The 10,841-nt window shown below is 40.3% G+C and overlaps 1 protein-coding gene across 4 annotated transcripts in view; it reads right to left on the reverse strand.

Annotated features, from left to right (window-relative positions):
* The window catches only part of ogdhl (oxoglutarate dehydrogenase L), a 50,795-nt gene extending 41,811 nt beyond the window's left edge, over nt 1-8,984 (reverse strand). For 3 of the 4 annotated variants that reach the window (XR_015778578.1, XM_088087037.1, XM_042502270.2), the window contains exons 1-10: nt 8,847-8,984; nt 7,903-8,126; nt 6,616-6,786; nt 5,749-5,851; nt 2,363-2,478; nt 2,108-2,262; nt 1,539-1,685; nt 1,362-1,452; nt 1,079-1,258; nt 852-980 (exon numbers count right to left, since the gene is read on the reverse strand). Coding sequence is in view for 3 of the 4 variants with exons in the window: in XM_088087037.1 (XP_087943163.1) it covers nt 852-980; nt 1,079-1,258; nt 1,362-1,452; nt 1,539-1,685; nt 2,108-2,262; nt 2,363-2,478; nt 5,749-5,851; nt 6,616-6,786; nt 7,903-8,124 (1,314 nt within the window). In the remaining variant the exon portion in view is untranslated. Of the gene's footprint in view, nt 1-851; nt 981-1,078; nt 1,259-1,361; nt 1,453-1,538; nt 1,686-2,107; nt 2,263-2,362; nt 2,479-5,748; nt 5,852-6,615; nt 6,787-7,902; nt 8,127-8,614; nt 8,819-8,846 lie in introns of those variants that run through there. The other variant, XM_042502271.2, reaches the window with a different exon arrangement.
* Between the last annotated feature and the right edge of the window lie 1,857 nt (nt 8,985-10,841).

Below are 10,841 nucleotides of genomic sequence, written 5' to 3' on the forward strand. Positions count from 1 at the left end.
CTAAGATGGCGCTTTCATCACTTTAATTAGTTCAAATAGGTCAAATTTGCACTATTTTATTCTGTCTATTGTTAGTGTTGACTAAGGGAGAGCATCATCCAAGCCTGTTAAAGTAGGACTTGATAGTTTTACTTGAAAATGTTACAAAAAAATAAATATGGCAAGTTTTAAATTTAGAAAAACATCATTTGTCTACAAGTGGGCCATCACAATAAAAGTGGCCACAATAATATGTTTATTCCACAACAGGAATAATGTTCTCTGCAATCAGGTGTAAAAAAACATACGTATATCAGTATCGGCAAAAATCTAATATTGTGCATATCAATTGTAAAGTGATCTAAATGATGTCTAGTACAACAAAATGTGCACAATTGTGTTAAACAATTTGTTTAGAAGAGAAAACAAGTATGCACACATCCAAGCAAAATACAAACAAAGAATAACTCAAAGTAGGTCACAAAGGAGGTCTACACACGGTAAGTCTCAGGCACAAGGCCTGCTGCCTGAGGAAGATCTTGTAGATCAAAATGTTCTACAAGAAAAGAGAAATATACTATTTATTCGTAGCCTAACAGTGTGCAGACCTCCTTTGTGACTTGCAGTAAAACAAAAAAACTACCAGCTCATTTTGTTAGTTTACTTGGAATAATGATTTCAAACAACAGAATTATATAAAATAATAGCACCACAGTTATTATTATCGGTAGCTTCAGAAATAGTAATAGCACAAGTATTAATTATGGCAGTATTAGAAATGGCATTACTACCATAACATGAGTAATTACAAAATATATGCATTCTGGTTAGTGGTAAAAGTATCAGGTCACATGTTACAGTCTCTCCAATACCTGGTTGTTGACCACCACATGGATTGTACCATGTGTGGTGTAGGAGGGGAGCTCACTCAGGTGGAAAGTCTCATACACAACTCCTTGTCCAGCAAAAGCAGCATCACCATGAATCAAGATGGACATCACCTAGAAAAAAAAATCACACCATAGACACAGACACAATGTATCTCTATATTCACCAAACACAAAATTAGCCACCAGGCGCATGGGACAATAAGTGTTACCTTCTTTCCCAGACTGTCTCCTCTGTAGAACTGCTCAGCTTTGGCCTTGCCCTGAACCACTGGATCCACCGCCTCCAGGTGGGACGGGTTCGCCATGAGTGACAGTGTGATGTTATTGTCTGTCTCACGGTTTATCCTCTCGTGGTACATTCCCAGGTGGTATTTCACATCACCCGAACCCTACAGGTGGAGAGAAAGGTTATGTCATAAGGCATGAGTTGTATCTCCAAAATGCTTTCTTCTGATACTTTTCCACACTGCCAAACATCTGCAGATCACTCACCTCATCAGCTGCCTCTAATTTGGGGTCAAACTGACAGAAAATCTGATCAAGTTCTTTACGGATCACATTGGCCAAGACATTCAGTCGACCCCTGGAAGCAGAGTTTACAAATCAAATACAGAAGGACAAGAATTATCTGTATGTATAGATTAAGCTAAGAGGTGAGGAAATGTGTACCGATGAGGCATCCCCATGATCATGGACTCAATGCCGGCAGCGCTTGATGTGTCAATCATGGTTTTGAGAGCAGGGATGAGCACTTCACAGCCTTCTAGACCGAAACGTTTCTCTGATGACCACTTTCTTGCCAGAAAGTCCTCAAATCTAGACATTAAAAAGATAGCTAGAACTTAGTTAGAGAGAATGCTGTTTGGGACAACACAATGATGTTTTAGAGTAGTTTAAGAACTACTAAAACATTTAGCAAATGTATGTAATGTAAGTGCCAATAAGTTTTAATTGGGATGATAACACTGCAAAATCATAGAAAAAGCAAACATACAATAAAAAGAGCATGCATTCTAACAATGGGCAGATCACTACCAGGAACCTTCTCTAACCTCTGAGATCATTTATCAAAGATGAAAATTTGCTCACATGAAGAATAGGGTGTTTATTTTTCCAAATATATGCGTGTGCAAGAGTTTTGTTTATGTTAGGTGAGTCTCTGATGTGAGCTATAACTAAAAGTGAAGTATTGAGCTGTCATCAAAGTGTAAGTCAGTGGATGTCTATTTGTTGCTGACCTTGTGGATCTGATCAGGCGGGCCAGCAAAGTCCTCTTCTCAGCATTAGTGAACTGCATGATTCCTGGAGTCTCGAATTTCTGACGAATCCACTGACACTGGTCCACGTTGTTGATGAACATGAATTCGACTCCGATGTGACCACAATAGGATGTCTGAAAAAAAGAGATAAAATTTTAAAAAATATACATGGCATGGTGCAGTGGTATGGTTTCCCCCCTATCATTAGATACGTGCATGGAAATAAATAAATACCTCTAGTCTGCGTATGATTTCTTTAAGAGGAAGAGTGGTGTCTCCTCCTCCAATGAAGGTTGTGGAGGGCAGCTGAAAGCTCCTATCCAAATCAGACTCGTCAAGACCGTAGAAACCTATGAAAACGTCATGTGAAACTCAGGGAGATTTGCGTAAGACTTTGACGATAGGACAACTTCATGACCTACTGATTGACCCTGACCACATATTCCATGTCTTACCATTATCCCTCCCAATCTTGGCTATCAATAGTTAGAGAAATGTTTATATTAATTCATATTCATCAAGCGCAATCATGTTTTTTACACTACCACTCTGTCGAGGAAGGAAGCTGGAAGCCTACAGAGAGGACTATATTAACGCAATTCAACTGTTTTATTCTAAAGATTCAAACCAAATCCTAAAAACCCTAAAAAAAAAATTTTTCAGCTCAAAAAGATGTAGAAATGTCATCCTGAGCAGAGAATGACCCAAGCTTCTCCGTTCTTTGTTATTGTAGACAGTCCAGTTGCATGTGTGTGAGAGCCCCTGCCCTATTGGCGAGTTAATCGCTGACGCTCTGCAATGTGCTCACACAGCAATCATGGTCAGTTATCACTGATATCGGGACAACGTTGTCCTAGAAGCATAGCCCCCCTCTCCAGTTACCCCCAGGTTAACAACAGTCTCTGTCAAGCTCTGTCAGCACTGTTCCCGTTGTTGGCACTGTCTGCGCTATTTGCACTGTGTTACAGACTGTGTTTTTTTATTAAATAAAATAAAATTGCTTATGTTAGTTATCTCATTTATGTTTCAGTCTCTACTACATTGCTGTCACAAGTGTACAAGTACAAGTACAAATGCCATCCTTGGTTCCAGCTTCTCCTGAGCGAGGATTTGCTAATTTGATCCAGTTTACAACACAGTAAATTAAACACCTTTTAATGTTTTTTAGACTTTTGGTTGGACAAAATAAGTAATCTGAAAACATCCCCTTGGGCTCTGAGAAATTGGCCATTTTTCACAACTTTCTGACATTTCATAGACTAAATGATTAAGGCATTGATTAAAAAAAATAACCAACAGATTAATTGATTGTGAAAATACTGTAATTATTACCTGAAGCCCTTACTGAGACTGCAGTCTAATAGAAATTGTGCTCTAAATGCTTGTTGGGCTGTAGTTTTATGATGAATATGACAGTAGTGCTCCCTGCTAACTTAGAGAACTACATTGCAGGGACTTAACTTCAAGTGATCCAAGTAAATTTGTTTCTGATGGCAAAACATGAAAAATAAAGCTTGCTTATGAAACTTTTTTTTTTAAATCCAGGATGCATTTGTAGACAGTACAATAGTAGGACACGTGGAGACACAGCATCAGTATCGGCTGTCCCACATAAGTTTCGGTGCTGACAAAGCCCACCTGAGAGGGCTGGTCAGGCTCAAGATTGTAAGCAACATAAGAGGAGACAGGTGCAAATCATATTAGGAACACAGCAAAGACAAAGGGGGCCAAGAATAGACTCTCGTGCTATCAGCTGACCAAATAAGGGGGCATGGAGGTTGTCATTAGCTTTCATTAGGAAGCTTTGGCCCTGGTGACAATACATAATGCAGCGCTATGTCCTGCCACACTGATCACTGATAACAGCAGCCAACAGAAACAATGTCTCTCTCTCTCTCTCCTCTTCACTAGCTATTACTGTAGACTTCGATCGCTTTCTGTGGTCGTCCAGCATCCACCAATCCTCAGTTCACTAAATGAAATGGAGAATGACAAGAGCTTGGCCTGAGATTAATGACAGCATTAGGCTGACCAAAGCATATACAGACTTGGTGGAGAACGTGATGGGGCTTTTTATACTGAAATACCACTTACACTCTTGGGTCTAATCAGTTATGCAACCATGTGCGTGTTTAATGTGTGGATAGATGCACATGTACCGACTGTGCAAACCCTCAGAGGGAAACAGAAATGTTATTGAAATAAAGTGCAGGAAAAATACAAAGCAGATATTTTCATTATGAGGCAAATGAAGCTTTTGAAGTAAACGTACCACTAAGAAGAATATGCTTATGACTGAAAACCTTTAGCGAGACAAGTATCCTGAGGTAATTAGGAGGAAGTACTTCTATAGTAGGAATCTAATCAGCATATATACCGCCTGTGGGCTAACGCTATATACTTTGGTTAGGAAAAGGGGATAAAATAAGGAGTTCAATACAGAAATGTACAATTACTGTGGACCTGCATTTAGATGATGAAATATTTTATTTTTAACAGATTTTTTTTAAATCATGCAGTCTGTTTCACATGGGTTTCGTGGAGCCTTTTTTTATGAAACTACCTGCAGTGTGAACATATGGCTATGTTCATATTGCAGGGCTTCATGCTCAATTTATTTCTCCATATCAGATCTTTCTGCCCAGACTATTTACATTTATGTTTAAAGTGAGTGATGTGTGCCCGCGCAGTGAAGTATGATATACAAAAAACCATGGATATATGGGGGAAAAAAACATGAATCCCAAAACGACTTTTTTCACATCTGTCACAAAAGTAGACTGGATAACCAGGACTGTGCAATTCATGAGAAAAGCATGAAATTTCCAACATAGTTTTCATGAAGAGGGAAATCAGATGAGGTCAAATCCAAGATGTCCGCCATGCCGAGGGGATTAATGTTGAAATGCATTGAATTTACAAGCCCAACAGTGTAGAAAAAAAACATTAAGGTGTCATTTCAAAGTATCTTGGGGATGCCCATAAAATTAAATAAAACAATCGAGCACAGATGAGTTCTTTGTTAAAAATATGGACCTGTTTTATGTTTTTATAACAGGAGGTACAGGGACAGGAAAGAGCACATTAATAATAATTAGAGCATTGCAATGTGAGGCATGGTGGTTTGAACTGACACTGTGTTGTCAGCCTGAGAACATGTGTCCGACATTTTTCCAACTGGCATTTCTGCACAAAAAATGTGCAGAAATGCCAGTCAGAGCAGTTAACAATAAACAAATGTCTTCAGGGTGTCAACATGGTGTCATTACTAACCTTGATACCTAATACTGTAGTGATCTTATTAAATGGCTATGTCCTGCATATGCACTACCTGTTATAGAAACATGAGAGTGTCTAGATTTTTTTACCACAAATCTTGCTGTGGACCAAATCTGACTGTAAAAAAACAGATTTCTGTGTCCACACTACCCTGAAAAAATCAGATCTGTGTCACGAGAGCAAACAAAAATCTGATGTGTGCCACATTTGCTTGTAATGTGAACTTAGCATGTAAAAATAAATGACTCAAGACATGAACAACTTAATTTATAATTAAGACCTCTGGTAGCTATTTGTGATGTGTGATGTGCTGGGTTGATTGCAGGGGTTGTGAGGCTCACCTAACTTATCGATGCTGGTGATCAGGTCGGAGGGAACGAAGGAGTCCAGGTCAGCCTCCAGGATTCCCAAAGGGTCTAACTGGGCAACATGGTGGCCACGAATCTACTCAAAGAGACAGTGGAGGAGAGGGGGGATAAGGAGAATCAGATAAAAACAAAACAAAGTGACAGGAGAGAATAAAATAAAGCAAGGGGCTTCCATCATAGTGTTGACTGTAAACAGCTGGAGAATAAGCTAACACTCAGTTGTAGGTCAACCTTTCTGAGAAAAGAGCCCCATGGGAGTGCTTTTATGTCTATGTACACACACACACTCACACACACATTCCCACCAGGACTGCAACCTGCTGGGAATAAAAGTGACGCCTTTGCCAAAAGACAGAATTTAATAAATCCCTTGGATAGTTCCTCGAATTAATTTGAGGGCAAGGGGAAATGTTACCACCTGTTTTGCTTAAGTAGTCTCTTTGATATTTCCAGTTTTCAAAAAGCAGCAGGGTAAGTAGGTTGGAGTTAATCTTGCAATTTGCATAACCTCGTGCAGTGACAAACAAATTGTATATTCCTTTTAATACAAGGACACACAGTGTAAACAGCTTTCACTGCCAGTTGCATCTGTTTTGGCAAGTCAAGAGGAGTTTGTTTGATGCATTTTTCACACGTCAGAGATACAAATAGTCAGCTGGTTGTGGCTCAAGGTAGATGACATCTTAATTCTGTACACAGAAACTGCATCAAGATTTAAACGGATGCCTATGAAATATGTGATCAATCTTTTAATCTGTGAATAACATAAATCTACATTATATGAGCTGATAACTGATGTGTGTGCGCAGCTTATAGCTGGGCCGGGTGAGTGTGCAATACCTGGTACGCTCTGATGAGAGTGTGCACGGCCAGGTGGTCCTCCACCACTTTCTGTGCCATGTCTGGTGAGTGGGACAACACTCTGCCCTGGAGCAGAGTGGAGGGGCGTCTCTCGCCCGCCTCACCAGACGGACTGGAGGCCTGGATGTTACGGAAGAATGCGTCCCAAGACTGTAACACATAGAAAGACAGATCCAGTTGAGGCAAGTGCAGGTCAGTCACAAACATGGACCAAAAGTATCCCTGCTGCTTATTATAGGGTGCTAGATAAGGGGATGACAGGACAGTAAAAAGATGGGCAGGAATCCAGGACACTGCAGCTACAGTATATTTGTACATGACCAAGGCAATCGAGCTTGCAGCAAACCCCTGTGCACATTTATTTAGTGCCCATTTTCAAGACCAAGACTGGCAACATAAGTTATTTGTATTTAAGCCACTAAACCCTCTCCTACCACACAGGGGAATTGTAGTAGGGGGAAAAGTAGGGCTGATTACTTAGGGCCAATGAATTGGTTTAAAGACTTGTGTATAAAATATGGTGGAAGCTCTTTGCCCACTGAGCAATTTCATGTTGAAAAGGCGTTAAATTTCTATCATACAAACGTACATCTGTTTGTCTTTAGATTTATTTGTCTTTAGATATTTAGATTCCGGTTATTCAGGGTTGAAAAGTGAAAGTTTAGTAGAAGTCTAGCTTTAGCCCAGATGAAAGAGTAAACTGAATTTGGTTATATGACAAAATAAACATTTCTAATGTAAACGCAGGGGTATGCAGTACTTTTGTTACTTATTTACAGGCTTTTATGTATCTTTTAAAAATATATTTAATGATTATTTTAAATGATGGGCTATATGTGGCCAATAGATCCTGCTCTATTACAGGCCTATAGCTTGGAGATGATGTTTAAATGACATCTATTGCTCAGTTGGTGAGCTCTCATCCCTTAATGGTGCAAAACGGTTTAGACTGACCATGCACTAGGATTTGTGAGCACTTGCATAAACTGTCATGTCTTTCCCCAAGAAAGAGAAATCTGGGTTTCAAATCAGAAAGGAAAGGGACACTGACTTAGTAATAAAAAAATGCACGAGAGGAAGACATGGATCAAGAGAGGAAAAGTGCAGGGCCCACAGAGACAGCTTATGCAAGGGGCCCAGAATTTTGTGCTACAACCCTGCCATGGCTCCCCAATCTGGACATTGCTCCCTCTGCAACAACACTCATAGTCCTCTCTAGTTCACTAATTGTGTGAGAAAATGGCACATGTTGCTGCACACTGTTACCTCGTGGACGTTTTTATGATCTTCCAGCCAGGCAAAGTACATCTCCTCAACATAGCTGGAGCTGCTGGCCAATGCTGAGCCAACAGGCGCAGCTCCGGAGGAGCAGCCTCTCCAGGGACCAGCCGGGCGTCTGGTCGGGGCCCCTCCACATGCACGCAGCCACTGACTCCCCCCAACACACCCACTCCTCAGCACACCCGCTAACGCCCGAAATTGACTCATAGCTGGAGAGAAAGTGGGACAGAAAGTTTAAAAGAGTCAACAACTTGCCTTTCAAACTCACACATCTTAGTATTTTAATTAACAATATTAAAACCCACAAAAAGTATGCATGACTGGATGAGATGTTTTAATATATTAAAGCAGCTCTGAATGTGCAGTTTTTGAATGTCAGCCATCAAACAATATTCCATCTGCTTAAACTGATTATGTAAAAAGCGCATATCTAACTGGGCCTATAATTGCGCACAGACTCCTAATGGATGAAATGACATTTAAAAGCGTATATTTTCAATGGAATTCATACAGATCGAAGCAGCATGTATTTAATGTAAAAAAAAAAAACACTGCAAGACGAAATAAAACCACGCAACGGCCTGTGCGATTGTTTACTCTGCGCAAAGTCTCTGCAGCTGCAAAAAGCGCGTAACCGCGAACAGCCCAAGTATGAGGCGCTACTACTGCGGCATCGACTGTGCTGCAACTTCCTCACCTTTTCCTGCAGGACGTCTTACAGTCTCCTTCAGACTACAGCGCCGACATCATTGCCAAAGCATTGCCTGTTTCATTCTGGGTCTGTAACTGTTTCCCCTGGACCACTAATCCCTCAACGTCAACATTAAATCCTTATAATCTCCCCTCGACTCTGCCATTGGAAACGCGCGGAATCACGGGAAATAGGACAGTGTTTTAAGATACGTTTGAATTCTTTCGATCACATTTACCTTAGACTGACTTGGTTCTACTGTCATCGCCGGAGGGTGTAGGTAGGACAGGTACCAGTGAAGGTGACGGATCCAGAGTGCACGCACGGTTTTAACACGCCCCCCGCGTGTCAGGTGGTGCTTCCCGTGGAAAGCGAGCCGCATCCTGCAGCCAAGGGTGCCTGTAATGTCTAGGTAACGGACACACACGCACCAGCTCAGGGACACAGAGAGAGGAAAACATAACCAAATGTAATTATATAGTTATTTTTTCTTAAATGTTAAAATAAAAAATATCAGGAAGAAATCAATTGTGTTTGTTAATAGCAGAGATTATTTTTTATAACCATAATACTGTAATCTATGGGTCCTTGCAAACACTTCTTATCCAGACGGGTCATTTTTTACCCTCAAAGTTACATCACACATATGTCTTTCCTCTCAGTGTTAATTATATAAGCCAATTAAACTTTTATAAAGGCTGAACACGAGTCATTTGAGCAAGTGGTTTCAGATTGATGGGCTTCTACCATGAGTGGGTTAAACAATAAGATAATTGGCCCTCCCTCCCTCTCTTTATCCCCTCCACAACTTCTCTCTCTCCTCCTCATCTAGATTTTCATCATTCATACTTGCTGGCAGAGAGGCAACAGTGTTATCAATCATGACGAACAGGCGACTGAGAAGGAGAAAATGGAGAGAAGACGATGCAAGAGGATCAGACACACAGATCTAAATATCAGAGCATCATTATGTGGTTTTTAAACTGGTAATCTTGGTAATGATGAGCAACAGCATACTGTATGTAACCAAACGTTACATATAGTATGAAGAATTTATTCAGTGGGCTTTAACTCTGGGACAACCCAGTGTTTACCCAAAGAGTTCCTCCCTTTTCATTATTTGCATTTGTGTTTGCTGCTGTTCTCCAGCTGACCTGGAGAACGCAGGGTCAGGCAATTATGAACTGAAATGCCATTTTGTTGCAGTGACTTCGCCGCCTGACAAAGATGGAGTGAAGACCAGTTGCTTTCTGGCGTTTTATTAATAGTATTCATCAATGAAAAGACCTGTGCCGCTGGCTAACATTATGGGCTCTGTGTTAAATTACATCCTGTTTTAGAATAATTACATCACTAGACAGGACGAAACTGGACCAGCTGTTCAGCATTTGAAACATTTCTCGTTTATGGGGAAATTATACAAGTGACAGTCTTTCTAACCTATTTCTGGTCACAAACTGTTGTTGAAATGTGAGTGGAAATATGTCATCATTGACGTCGACTTTGGTTATTCATTTGTAGGATTTGCCTGGCACATTCAGTCAATGTTCAGAGTCCAAATGAATCTTTGATTTAATCCAGGAGGCACAAGTAACCTAAATAAAGTTCAAGTCCAGGTGACCCAGGCTCATGGCAGACATCAACAGTCGGGTCTGCCAAACCAAATTGACTTTGTTTCTAGTCCACAGCTCATTTGGGCAACGCCGGGCTCAGAGCAAAGAGTGGGAGAAGCAGCAGATAATGTGTAATCCACTTACCCAAGCCAAGCCTACTCACCATTTATGGAAGTCCACGTCACAAGGTTATTTAGGACCCCTAATTCATCTAATAAAGCATGTTTGGAGGTGGAATTAAATTTGTCTGAGAGCCCTTGGTACACGTGCTATCACAAGAAATCAATCACATTTCAAATGATTAAATAATGTATGATTTCATGAAATTACGTGACAAATCTGTGGAGCCGAGGCACGGTTACAAACATGCATATCAGAGGGAAATTAATTCTCTCTGATGAGTCTGAAAAAAATATTTCTAGATGATCTTTGAATAATTACATTACCCTGATGTAACAAATACAGCAGAATGGCTTTTTAAAATAATTTTTGGTTATAATTTAAATGAGGCTATGCAACCAAAAACTTGTTGCCCCTACATGATTTTGTTGAGATTTTGCTTGTATTGTACTGATCCTTTGATCATTAGGCAGTAAATCATATTGATTAGAGCAAAGAAA

The sequence above is a fragment of the Plectropomus leopardus genome, chromosome 13, assembly GCF_026936395.1.
Source record: "Plectropomus leopardus strain MGB_pleo_1.0 chromosome 13, ASM2693639v1, whole genome shotgun sequence".
In the NCBI taxonomy this organism is placed as follows: Eukaryota; Metazoa; Chordata; class Actinopteri; order Perciformes; family Serranidae; genus Plectropomus; species Plectropomus leopardus.